Below are 12,977 nucleotides of genomic sequence, written 5' to 3'. Positions count from 1 at the left end.
GAGGGGGATTTGCCAGTGATCAGCAGCGTACAAGAATGTAATCCCTCTGGTTTTTTGATCATCAAATTTATCTTCACTGTATCTGTTTCCTTGGGGAAGAATAAGCCAGCAAATGGAAAGGTTACACATATTGCTCTGTTTCTTAAATTTTTATTCTTTACTATTTTTTTTTCAGCCTGAATGCTAGAAGGTGGTTTCATTTGCAGATGGGAAGTTGAACCATTGTTTCTTTTTTCCCTCTAATTGCAAAAAGGTTCTGATCCTTTTCCTAATGAAGAATATTGCCAAGCTCACATTAAGTGTTTCAGTCCTAGATCCTAGCTGAGCTCTCTTTCTCTCTTTATTTTCGCATCACTCTTCTTTCTCTTTAAAATCTTTCCTCATCAGTCTTTTTGGCTGTATGCCACATACCAAAACAGTGGTAGAGTCAGGGAGTTCCTAGAGAAGAAAAAAGAATATCCAGAGCAGTACGAGATGGTAAGAGCTTAGAAAAACTGCTGTGCTGAGTAGATCAAATTCCTGACATATCAGATCACAAGGGTTGTTTTAAAATAGATTAACTTCTTCTTAAGGCTCAATATTTACAACCCATTATTATGTGGAGATTTTTGGCTGGGTGAAAAAAACTGCAGGTTGGATTACTCATGGATCACAGCACCTGGCATAATCCATGAGTGGTTCTGCTAATTCTGTCCTTTCCTTTGCTGATTTCTGCATTCTCTGTCCTGCTGGCCTGGATGTGCAGAGGGATGCTCTGGTTTCCCTGTGTGGGTTAAGGCTGCCTGTGTGGTGCAGAAGTGCATGGCAGGGATCTTTCCATCAATGGCAGGGATTTTTCCACCCCTCCCTACAGCAGTTTCCTCCTTGTTTTTACCCGGCCTGGCTCAGGGTGGTGTCTCTGTCTCAACTCCAGGTTTTCTCATCCAGCCTCGAGGCTGGCAGGGCAGCAAAGCCAAGTGTGTCCCAGCTCAATGTGGCTAGGAGATACTAGGGAGCATCCTGAGACCTTTGGAATGCACTGGACTTTCCTGGTGCTGCACCGTCCTCCTGCAAGACAAGGAATGCAGAGGTGCTTCTGATTCCATTTACAAACCATAATGCATTTTTTATGACTGCTGAGTGCTGTGCTAATGAATGGTGCCAGTGTGAGGCTGAAGTCATCTGTTCCCAGTGCAGGGGTAGCAGGGATGAGAGCTGTCTAAGCCCACATGCATTTATTGTAACCCTACAATAAGGGGGATACCCTTGAAATGTAAAATTTATTGGCCCACTAACTCCTTGCCTGGGTCTGTGGCCTGCCAACCAGAGTGCTGTTTGAATTATTCAGAGAACACAATGCGTGTGAAGGGTGAAGGAGCCCACAGCCAGCTTTGTGCCAGCTGCTCCTGCAGTGGAATCGTATTTCCCTCCAGTGAAATCTCCTGGAATGTGTGTTTTGATCAGTATATGCAAATACTTTATAACTACAGATACAAATGTACAAATTTTTTTTTTTTTTGGAAGAAAGTTTAAAATTTAAAAATATTTTTTTCCATTCTAAATGAGGAAAAAAAAAAGTGAAAATTAAGAAAACTACGTGAAGAGAAAAAAAAAAAACCTGGAAGCTTTGGTGTAGTACTGTGGAGTTGCTCAATTATTTAGACATACTGAAATATTTGTGTTTTATATTATTCTGTGTGGTTCTTGATAACTGTTCTCCACCATGACCAGCCCCTTCTCCAAGGATAAATATTCCTGGCCCTGCTGTGACTGGGAGCTGCCCCTTGACCTGAGGCAAGGACAGCAGTGGGAGATGCCAGTGCCAGCCGGTGCCCACAGGTGGATGTGCTCCTGCTCCAGATCAGGGCAGTGCTGTGCAAGGTTTGACTGCCTGGGACGGTGCTGGGTCCTCGGGATCTGTATCACCACAGCTGTGCCACTGGTGTGTCACAGCACAGGCACAAACCAGCTCAGCACTGCTTCAGTGCTGCTCTCTCTGATCCTAACTGAGCAGTGCAGGAGCACTGGAGCCCTCTTCTCTGGCATGGAGATTTAAAGGGAGCATCCCTAGGGACTCCTCTCCACATCTCTTTTCCATTTCTCTTCATTCCTCAAACAAGGAAAATAAATATGAGCATGTGGCCCTGCTGCTCACAGGGTAAGTCAAGCACATTTATTTAAGGCTCAGTGCTGTGAGATAAACCCAGGGCAGTGGGAATCCATCTCCCCTGGCTGCAAGGGCTGTGAGCAGCCTCGGGGCTCTCAGCTGGGTGGAGCACGGGGGGATGGAGGGGTTTGGACCTGTGGTGCTGGACTCAGAGCTGGGGCTGGTTCTGCTCAGTCGTGCTCAGGGAGCAGGGATGGGCTGGAGGGGCAGCGTGGGCAGCACAGCCCTGGCTGCTCTGCCAGGATCAAAGCCTGCAGGTGCAGCACAACAGGTACTGACCAAAGGGGACTGAAGGGTCTGCAGGAGGAGTTGAGAGAACGTGGCTGAGATGGTGTCAGCAGAGGGCAGGGATCCACTGCTGGCACAGGCCAGGTCTCGCTGCTGTTTCAGCCTCAAAAAGGCAGCCCCAGGTGGGCTGGAGGTCACTGAGTCAAATCTGCAGTAAACACAAAACCTTGGACTTTGCTGGCAATTTGTGTTAGACCTAGAAAAACCTCTAGAGAAAACACAATGGGACTTCTAGGCTGGCAGAAGCTGGCTGGAGCCAGAGCTTCAGGATCTCTTGGCAGGAGCACACAGGCTTCTGGCTGAAGCAGTCAGAGCAGAATCAGCTGTGTGTACTTTGCCTTCCACAAAGCCAGGCAGCTTCAAGAAAAACACTGCCATGCTCTGCAGTGGAGGCTGGCATTGCTCAGCACTTCTCAGCACCAGCTCCAAGATGAGGTTTTGCTAACTCAGGCTGCACAGGCTCCAGCAATTTCTTGGCTGTTCTGCACAACTGTAACATGTTAGGGCACAGTACTGGAGTGAGGAAACAGAGCAGGGAGGGGGAACAAGGCTGAGAATACCGTGTCATGCTTGAAAAACATGAAACAAATGAATAGCAATCAATTTCACTGATTGCTATTTCAAGATGAGCAATAGCATCCTCATCTTCACGTATGACACCAGCTTTTGCCAGCTCAACAGCTGGCACCAGAGTCTTAGATTTCCTCTACCTCCAGCTTGTATTTGATGTGTGGCATTGAGGGAGGCCGTGGCACCACATTATTTTAGAAATAGCTCTTCCCTGTATCCTATAACACATGGTGCTCAGTAAAGCCCAATTTTCAGGAGTGCTCAGCTGCTGAAATCAATGAAGGTTGTGCTTCATTAAAGAAAGTGCTCTGTGGAGCCAATTTCTCTGAAAAATTCAATCTCAGGTGCTTCCCAATGAATGCTTAAAATTAGCAGATGTTTCTGACCTGAACATGTCGGGACTGTTATTGCCACCTATAAAATGGGAATAGTGAAATGCCTTTGGCAAAACAACTGTAAAATGGGCCACTGGTATTTGTTGAGCATCTGATACTATCTGGAGGAGCTGTACAGAAAAGCCCTTGAGGAAATTAATCATTGTGCATTCAGAGGAGGGTGTGAATGGAGTGTCAGTAAACAAGGCCAAGGTCCACACTATGGACAAAGAGGAGCAAACGAAATCCTGAGTGGCTGCTCATTAGCTGAACACCTTCCATTCTGTGTAGGGAAATAGGAGCACGGGATCATGTAATTAAAGATTGTATCTTGGCGTGCATGCACAAGAGGCCTGAATTAAGGTGGTGGCTGCAGCCTGAATCCTGACCTTTCATAACTTCCAAGCCCTTGACTTCGTAACCTCAATAATGTTGCCTTAATGTATTTCTGTGTGTAGTTTAAATCGGCAGGGCCTGAAAAGGCACCTTCTGTTTATCAATGCTATTGTTAACAAATGATTTTGGGATGAAAAATCAAAGCAATCTCTTTGCCACAGAAGCGCTTTCACACAACATATCTGGAGCAGACAGCGACTTGCTCTGCTATTGTTTTCCTTCCTCTGCACCCATCCCAGCATCCCCCAGCCTGGCACTGCCTTTCATCCCCACTCTGTTGCACAACCCCTTCTGTACAACACTGAACCACTTTGTTTGCAGATTCCAGAGAGATGCAGGAGGCAATGGACTGCGACTTTAAGCAATCAAAGCAAACAAAACAAGATGAAACCTTTCTCTGGAGGTCTTGTGGCTTGAAGGAATTGCTGGGATTAATGGATGGCTACTGCACCCAATATAGTTGACATCACACCTCTCTTCACCAGTCTCCTCTGTTTTAAAATACCCTAATAGTGACACTGAGAATTCTTTTCTCTTCTGCATTGTGCCTAACACCTGCCTGCCTTTCCCCCGGTGTTATTTTAAGAGTGTTCGCAATTCTTTTTCCCCCTAAATAAATGGTTCTGAGAAACTAGTCATTCATCAGAAGAATACACAGTACATTTAACTATTTTATCTGGAGGTAAATTAATGGTTATTATAAACATCTCATTTTATTTTCTAGTTTGGATTAGAAGGACTGGTCAGTGCATTATTTTCAGACCTTTACATCTTGTTGTTTCTACTGGAATTAAACCAGCAAATTATGAAACATGAGAGAGGTATTGAAATTTGGGGCATTTCCATCCATCAGCTGTAAAAATTCTCCAATGTAATAGAAACACAATAGGAGCTGATGGGGGCTGTCAAGATGTGATGGCAAATTCGGTACCCAGACCAGTAGTGTTTCTGAGGGGTTTTGGTTCAGTTTGTGCAGCTGTTTGTGCAGGTTTTTGTTTGGTTTGTGCAGGTTTGGGTTCAGTTTGTGCAGGTTTTGGTTCGGTTTGTGCAGGTTTGGGTTCGGTTTGTGCAGGTTTGGGTCCGGTTTGTGCAGGTTTGTGTTCGGTTTGTGCAGGTTTGGGTTCAGTTTGTGCAGGTTTGGGTTCCGTTTGTGCAGGTTTGGGTTCCGTTTGTGCAGGTTTTGTTTCGGTTTGTGCAGGTTTGGGTTCCGTTTGTGCAGGTTTGTGTTTGGTTTGTGCAGGTTTGTGTTTGGTTTGTGCAGGTTTGGGTTCAGTTTATGTAGGTTTGGGTTCAGTTTGTGCAGGTTTGTGTTTGGTTTGTGCAGGTTTGGGTCCGGTTTGTGCAGGTTTGGGTTCAGTTTGTGCAGGTTTGTGTTTGGTTTGTGCAGGTTTGGGTTCGGTTTGTGCAGGTTTTGTTTCGGTTTGTGCAGGTTTGTGTTTGGTTTGTGCAGGTTTGTGTTTGGTTTGTGCAGGTTTTGGTTCGGTTTGTGCAGGTTTGGGTTCAGTTTATGCAGGTTTAGGTTTGGTTTGTGCAGGTTTGGGTTCAGTTTGTGCAGGTTTGGGTTCAGTTTGTGCAGGTTTTTGTTCGGTTTGTGCAGGTTTAGGTTCAGTTTGTGCAGGTTTAGGTTCAGTTTGTGCAGGTTTGGGTTCAGTTTATGTAGGTTTGGGTTCGGTTTGTGCAGGTTTGGGTTCGGTTTGTGCAGTTTTGGGTTTGGTTTGGGTTCAGTTTGTGTGTGTTGCTGTCCTGGTTTCCCAGCTAACGATTCCCCCTGTGTGATGCTTCCCTGAGAGGGTGGGCAGGCCCTGGCACAGGGTGCCCAGAGCAGCTGTGGCTGCCCCTGGATCCCTGGCAGTGCCCAAGGCCAGGTTGAACACTGGGGCTGGGAGCAGCCTGGGGCAGTGGGAGGTGTCCCTGCCATGGCAGGGGTGGCACTGGATGGGATTTAAGGTCCCTCCCAACCTAAACCCTTCTGAGATTCTGTGCTGGCCAAGCTGTAGGATTTCTCTCAGCTGTACCTTGCAGGCATCCTAATATCTTGCAAGCTGAACCTCTGTACCCAGTGCAGTGGGTGAATGTGGGGGTGGTGGTTTTACCATGGTTTCTGCTTCTGTGCTGTTCCTTTTGGCTGTTTCTTGCTTCCCCCATGTCCCATCCCGTCCCTGCAGCTGACAGCAGGCTCAGGATGGAACTGGGAAAGAATTTCAAATCGACTTTTGTAGCTACTTAAAATGTATTTTCTTTTCCCTTAATTAGCTTTTCCTTCTGCACTAGTGTTCCCGATCAAAGGTGAATTGTTTGTACCTTGAAAGGCTCCAGAAGTGTCTTTCTTACAGTTCTGACACAGACTTTTGGATGCCTGAATAGTGAAGATATTAGAATAGTGAAGGGCAGACTGGCAGCTTCAAACTTGATTTTCTAAATACTTGTTTTTAAAGTGGAGTCTTACACTGATATTTCATAACTGCTTGATGTTTTAAAAAAATGTCTAATTTCTTTATACTTTATTCTTGGAGTAAAGGGTAAATTGTTGGGCTATGATATGAAGCTGTAAAAGACTTTAGCAAGAACCTGAGGAGCAAAAAATTGGAATATAGTTGTAGACTGTTACAATTGTAATTTGGTTTAACTAGCACTGCAGTGTAAACTACTCCTGTTTATAATAATCAGTTTGAAAACTTGTATTTTACTGAGGTCACTCAGTGCAAATTCAGAAGATAAGTTTTTACAACATTGGAATTGTAGTGATAATCCACAAGGATGGTTTGGAAGGGTCAAGGCTTGAAATCCCTGAGCAGCACCTGAAATGTTCATCCAGGGAAATTTCTGCAGTGTATTTGCTACACACTGTGCTTACAGTGTTGTTTTTCATCCAGCATTCCCAAAGAAAAATCCTGTAATAAGGGGTGGAACAGAGTTATTCACATGTAGTTTTAAGGAATTGTCAGAGGGCAGGGGTGGGCAGTGATGGGCTGGCTCTGGGGTGGGGTTCAGGGGGGTGATGAGTGTACCCACAAAGCCTGCTCTGCTGCCACTGAGGGTTTGATGTTTACTCAGGGAGTTGTCATTTACGTAGCAAGAAGATGGACTTGGCTGAAATCAATCAGGCACAGCTCCCTGAAAGACCTGATGAGAATGCAGTGTGTCCTTCAAGCCTCCTACCATGAGAAATGATCTGATGGAGCCAGATCGCTGATGACCTGGGGGCTGCTTCTCCTCCCCTGGGACGGGCAAGGCTGGGCTGAGGCTGTGGGTGCAGACTGCAGCCAGGTGATTGCAGTGCCCTGCCAGGCAGGAGCCTGCTCTGCACCACGGGCCCTTCCCTGCCAGGGCACCTACAGCAGCATCAGCCTGATGAATGTGCCCAACAGAAATAAAACAAATGGAATTTTTTTAGATTATACAGTACACATAAATATTAATGCCCTTTTGTATTGAATTGCGTGTAATTACGTATTTATACATTTAAGTCACCTTCCTGATACACTTAAGGCACTTTACTGATGAAAGCTATCTCTGAAAGAGATGGTTTTAAACTGTGCCTAATATGTTTGTAGGATTTAGTGAATAATGTGTGGGCTTGTATGCTGGCAGGAGAGGAGGAAAACCTCCATTAGAGACTGCAAGTGTTCATGGGGTCTGCTGCTCAGGCTGAATCCACTCCATGGGTAGCTGCTGAAAAATACGTCTCGACATGAAATATTACTACATCTTCTTATCTGTGTAGATAAGGTCTGTGCAGTCCTGTCACCTTAGAGTAATTACAGCTTATTACTCTAATCATGATGATGCCTGAAGACTGTAATTAAGATTGTGCTGGCTAATGTACTCACACACGCCATGGTACAGCTATTGTCCTATCGAAACAAGGGAAAGATAAAAACGGGATGAGGGAGAAAGGGCAGAAGTGGGGAAGTGATTTATGCAGGGCCAGTTCCCAGCCAAGCGCTGCCTCCACAGAGCCTGGGGGCTCCACGGGCCACAGTCTGAGACAATCCCAGGCAGTTTGCACCTCAAACACCAGGAGAACACCCTGGGAGAGTGAGCTCTATTCAAGCTACTTTTAATTCATCTTGTCCACCTATGTCTAAGACTCTTTTATCATGTCCTCTTGCATGTCCTCATCTAGTCTGCAGATGAAGAATTTAACACACATTTTTATGCACATATTTATTTCCAGGCCAAGTCGTGTCTCTGTTGAAATCTATGGGAGGCTCTACCCCACAGGTCTCTCACAAAGGGTTTGGTCCCCAGTACTCTCATTTTCCCCACAGTGGTGTCAGCTGGTGAAAAGCAGACAGCTCTTCTGGAGGAACAGGGTTGTCTGAAAACCAATCCTTATGGCTAAATTTCACAGCAAGTCCACCCACCCAACAGGATTTAAGGCCCCTTTCACAAGTTAGGCACATCTGGAGCTCCTTGGGGTCTCTTTGCTTTGAGCAGAAAATGAGCATTTCTTAATTTTGAACACTCCTGCCAATCCTTCCTTCTGCCTTGGAAGGGGCCTTTGCCTCCAGGCTGGGGAACGCTTTGTGGATTTGGTGTCACTCATCTTGCCATGGGTGTGTGAGCAGATTCCTTCCTCCCAGTTCTCCTGGGCTCCAGGTTCTTCAGGTGTATCTGACAATTTGTGAAGCCTCATGCAGTTGTCTGGAGCATGGGCTCTGAGGTCATCCCAGGTACATCCACAGGGATCTGCTGAGTCTGACCCATCTCCCACCCCCTTAAAGCTAATAGGAACAAGTCATTTCTTGATGGAAGTGCCTGGCCCTGTTAGACATTTTATAACTAATGGAAGCCTGCCACTGTTTCATTTAGATCATTCACAGCTCGGGGAAAAATCCCACAAAAGCTACTTAATCATTAGAGGAATATTTTTTTCCAGAAAGTTTGCTCTTTGTTCACTCCTTCAGCCTTTCACATTTACAGTGAATCCTCTTGGATAGCATTTGTATCTACAAGCATGAGCTCTGTGTTTTAACAGAAGTCTTTGCTGGTATAATGTTCTACTCACAAAACATTGGATTTTTTTTTTTTTTATGCTGACCTGAAAAAAAAAGAATTGTTAGCAGCATCATAGCTATCCTAAGTTACAAATCAGTTGTAACATAAAACACCTGCTGATTTATAACCGTCCCTTGCTGTCCAGGAGGTCCAGGTGTAGTTTTACGAAGCTGTTGATGGGGAGCACTGGTGAAATGGTTACTGCACCTGAGAATTTGCCTTCCTGCATTTATGGTGTGCAGCTAAATCTAAAACCTTCCTGGGAAGAGAGGCAGAAGGTGTGCTGAGGAAAGGGCTTGTTCCTGCTTTTAATTTCCTTGGGCAGCTCCGTAGGGTCCCTCTGCTTGTGCACAAGGAGATCCCAAAGCATTTTAGGAAGATCAGTGCTACTCCTGAGCGCTTTCTCAGTAGGGGCAGGGAGGGACCAGTGAGCAGACACAGGAGGTTTCTTAAATTACTAATCCTGTGTTGTAGCTAAGGATGCTCCAATTCTCTTTCATGAGGCTGGATAAGGCTCCTAACTTTTTGGATAGGAATAACACTGCGAAGAAAAACCCAGGGAAAAGTCCTGTGGTGCCTTAGGTAAAGAAAAGGTATAAAAAATGTCTTACAGCTTCTGTTCAGTACTCCTATCTTTAATGCCTGTAAAATCATTCCCTTTGCTAAGTATCAAATTTGAACAATGACTGTCTTCAGTTTAATTAATCATCTCATTGGTTTCAGTTATGAATTTTGTGAAGCTCTTGTGTTTTAGAGAGTCATTTAGGGAGCAGTCTTTAATTAAAGCCAAACTGCTTTTTGCCTTTAGGCATGTTTTTTTGCATAAAAAGGTGCCATAATTTGAATTATATTCTCCTGAGCCTCAGTCTTTATGTGACCCAGGGACCAATAGCCCTTCCTGCTGTCACTTTTAATATTAAGTGACTGTAAACAACAGCTGAAAGGCTCACAAGATTACCCAGCTCCTTCTGGTGGGCATGGAAGCTTCTGGCCCAAGCAGGCAGGCACGTTAGCAGAGAGTGCTGAAAGCACAGCCCTGCTTCAGTAACCTCCCCTCCCAGGGCAGCACCTGACCCCAAGGTGGGCAGCTCTAGGAGTAGATGGGACTCAGCACGTTGCATTTATTGGATGCAGAATCTGCACTGTAATTAACATCTTCTCAATAGCTTCTCATTCTTCTCTCCTAATGAATTGTCCAGCCTCCTCTTCCTCTGCCTCTAATTCTGTGCTGTTGAAAAAGATTCATTTCAAGTAGCATCTTTCTGAAATGAAAATAGGGATTCTGTGTGTTGCAGGTTGTTTGTAAGAAAACAGCTGTGGGCTAAGTGACACAACTCACATTTGTGTTACAAGAGTGGAATATTTTTTATAGACAGACATTGATTCTGGGGGTTAAAGGGTCAGTGACAAAGTTTTCAAATACAAGTTGCTTTTTTCCTGCACTTTTCACCCTTCTCCCTGAGACTTGGAAATCTACTGCTTAAGTCATGCTTGAGGGAAGCATGCCCTGAAGTCAGTGGAGATTCATTGGCCCTAATTGGATTTAGGTCAGCTTGTGCCATGGCTTCTCAAATACAAGAAATAATAAGAATAAATATTGAAAAGTCAAGCATTGTTTAAATCAAAGCAGATTGTTGACTTCAGCATTATAAACAAATGCTGTCTTCTAAATGTGTGCTCCCTTGATACATGAGATGCTTATGAGAATTGAGGTTGACTGTATGAAGTCTCAAGGGGGATGTGTCTCCTTCCATGCACTCACTTCATCCTGCCAATTTTATTTAGCATCTGCCTATCTTTTGATTAAGAGGACATCAGGGAAGAGTGGGTTTGTTCCTTTTCTGGTGACTGCGGCATTGCCCTGAGAGTGCTTTGCAGGTCCCCTGGAACCAAGCTGGAGCTGTAGTTTGACCATGGTGTTTTTCTCCTCCCTCTGCAGAAGGACATAGCTCTGAAACCTCAGGAACGTGTGGAGAAGCGACAGAATCCTCTAGCCAAGAAGAAAAGGGAAGCACTTAGCAATGGGCTGTCATACCTTCCAAAAAAGAACAGGCTCCACCACCACCAGTACAGCTCCGACCGGGAAAATGACCGGAACCTGTGCCAGCACCTTGGGAAAAGGAAGAAGTTACCGAAGGGCCTCAGACAGGTGGGAGACAAGTTTCCTGCTGCGGGGAGGGAGGGCTCTGCCCGTTGGTTCATGGTATGTAGAAGCCAATTTCTCATTTTGTGGGATCGCTTATTTTAATGCTTTTGTGGTTGTTTGGTTCTCGGGCTCTGGGGTGTGACGTGGTGCAGTGTCCTACCACTGGCAGAGGTCCACTGAGAGGGAGAGCAGGTGGTGCATTGATGCTGATCTGATAAATAAACGTGTAAAGGTGGGAAGAGCTTTCCACAGGCTGGCTGTGAGACTGTCAGGGCAAACAAACGGTGTATCTCTGTGGTTGTGAGGCCAACTTTGTCCTATAAAGAGCTTCTTGTCTTCAGGCTTTGTACACAGAAGCAGAAGAGCCCTCTGAACATCCAGGGTGAGGCGAGGCAATTGCAAGAAGGGCAGCTGTTAATCAAGGCAAAGCTTTAAGGCTGATTAGAGTGTGAGGAGCTTATTTGTGAGGTGTCAGTGGTGCTGGTGTCTGCTCCTCTGGGTTACTGATCACCCACCTTGAGCAAGAACTTCTGCATTCCCAGCGATGGTGGGAGTGAGCAGGCAACAGCCAGGATTGCAAAGCTGGAGGCTGAAAACATTGGATTTGTCTTCATGACTGTGCAGTGTTGTGCTTGTTGTGCATTTTAAGGAAGAAAGTGTGACAAGTGTGATTTCTATGATGCTGATAATAGTACATAGTAGTAGTGACTGGGTCAGCTTTTGCCTGTATTTGAGTGATATTAATGACTCTTGAACCAAAATTTAAACATTTAATGGGGATGGTTGATATTCATGGAATCAGTTTTCATCCTTGTTCAGTGCAAACCAAACCTTGCTTTGCAGAGAAACTTGTAGCAAATAGTGAGAATTCACTGCTTCTCATTTTGTGAGTTCCGGGAGATGGAAGGAACATTGAGGATGACAAGTATGCTGAGTTGTATTCAATTTTGATATGCACAGTTAGAGAAGCTGGGAAGAAATAGGTTTTCATGATAATTTTGAAGCCTATATGTTGAGCTGTATACAGTAATATAGTAAGAGATTATACCATTCTTTAGCAGAGCAAAGAAATTGCAAAATGCCTGTTCCACACTACCAGCTGTTAAAGGTGTTTCTTCTGATTTAATTTTACTTGATATTTCAAAGGAAGGTGAGGCAAACTCTTCAGGATAGTTGGTGCAATGATTCCATTACCAGTAGATATTGAAGGTTGCTGTGTTTCCTTGACTGTTTCCTGTGTTCAACTCCGTGGTCTCTGGTCTGTTTTGGTCTGTCAGACTGACTGTGTGCACTGTGAACTCTCCCAGTGGGGCCTAATGTCAGGTGGAACCTTTTTGCCCAGAATTTCATCTGTGAAGGAAACTGGCCTTCCTGCTGATGGAGACTATTTGTGAGGTTGTGTTTTTGGGAATGAATATGCATTGGCTTGGAAGGTATTGAGTTGACAAATGTCATAGAAAATGCTTTTCCTTTGTGCTGATAAATCTGAATAGTCTGCCTAATTCCTAAGGCATAAGACTGAGAGGAAATAAAGTATCTGGCTCAATATAAATGTAATACACTTGGTATTGCATTTAGAGATAGAGCTCCTCAGATAAAAACATTTAAGTCTTATGAACAGTTTAGTATTTGCTGACAAACACATACAGCTTTGGCACTTAACATGGTAAAAAGATGTCATGGAAAAGACTGCAAAGTTCTTTGGAAATACATGCCCACCACCTATACAAAGAGTTTTGGGTAAGCATTTTCTGACCTCTTTCAAGACAAATGGTGAAGAGCACAAAAGAAGGAGGAGATTGGTAATTTCTGAGCATGTTTTTTTTTTCTGGTCATGTTACATTTTTCCTCCTCAAGTGACTCTTGGCTGCACACCTTGGGTTGCTTTCCCCACCCAGGTCCATCCCACTGAATCCCTAGGCTCCTGAAGGGGAAGCAGATTTGCTTGTCAGCCTTCTCAGACAGCAGTGAGCCAAGAGCTGGGGCCACTGTGGTTTGTGTGTGACACAGCAGGAGTGTCCTCACTTAAAGTTCAGGAGGCTTCTGCATGTATACA

The 12,977-nt window shown here is 44.9% G+C and overlaps 1 protein-coding gene across 8 annotated transcripts in view; it reads left to right on the top strand.

The window, feature by feature from the left end:
• Positions 1-12,977, top strand: part of AUTS2 (activator of transcription and developmental regulator AUTS2) — a 785,653-nt gene that overhangs the window by 198,836 nt on the left and 573,840 nt on the right. For 6 of the 8 annotated variants that reach the window (XM_068210126.1, XM_068210119.1, XM_068210121.1 and 3 more), the window contains exon 2: positions 10,715-10,978. In XM_068210126.1, coding sequence (XP_068066227.1) covers positions 10,715-10,978 — 264 coding nt within the window. The remainder of the gene's footprint in view (positions 1-10,714; positions 10,979-12,977) is intronic. The other 2 variants (XM_068210122.1, XM_068210125.1) reach the window with 1 other exon arrangement.

This window comes from Anomalospiza imberbis, chromosome 20 (assembly GCF_031753505.1).
Source record: "Anomalospiza imberbis isolate Cuckoo-Finch-1a 21T00152 chromosome 20, ASM3175350v1, whole genome shotgun sequence".
Lineage (NCBI taxonomy): Eukaryota > Metazoa > Chordata > Aves > Passeriformes > Viduidae > Anomalospiza > Anomalospiza imberbis.
The sequence above is the reverse complement of the archived record's forward strand: the minus strand, read 5'-3'. Positions and strand labels throughout refer to the sequence as shown.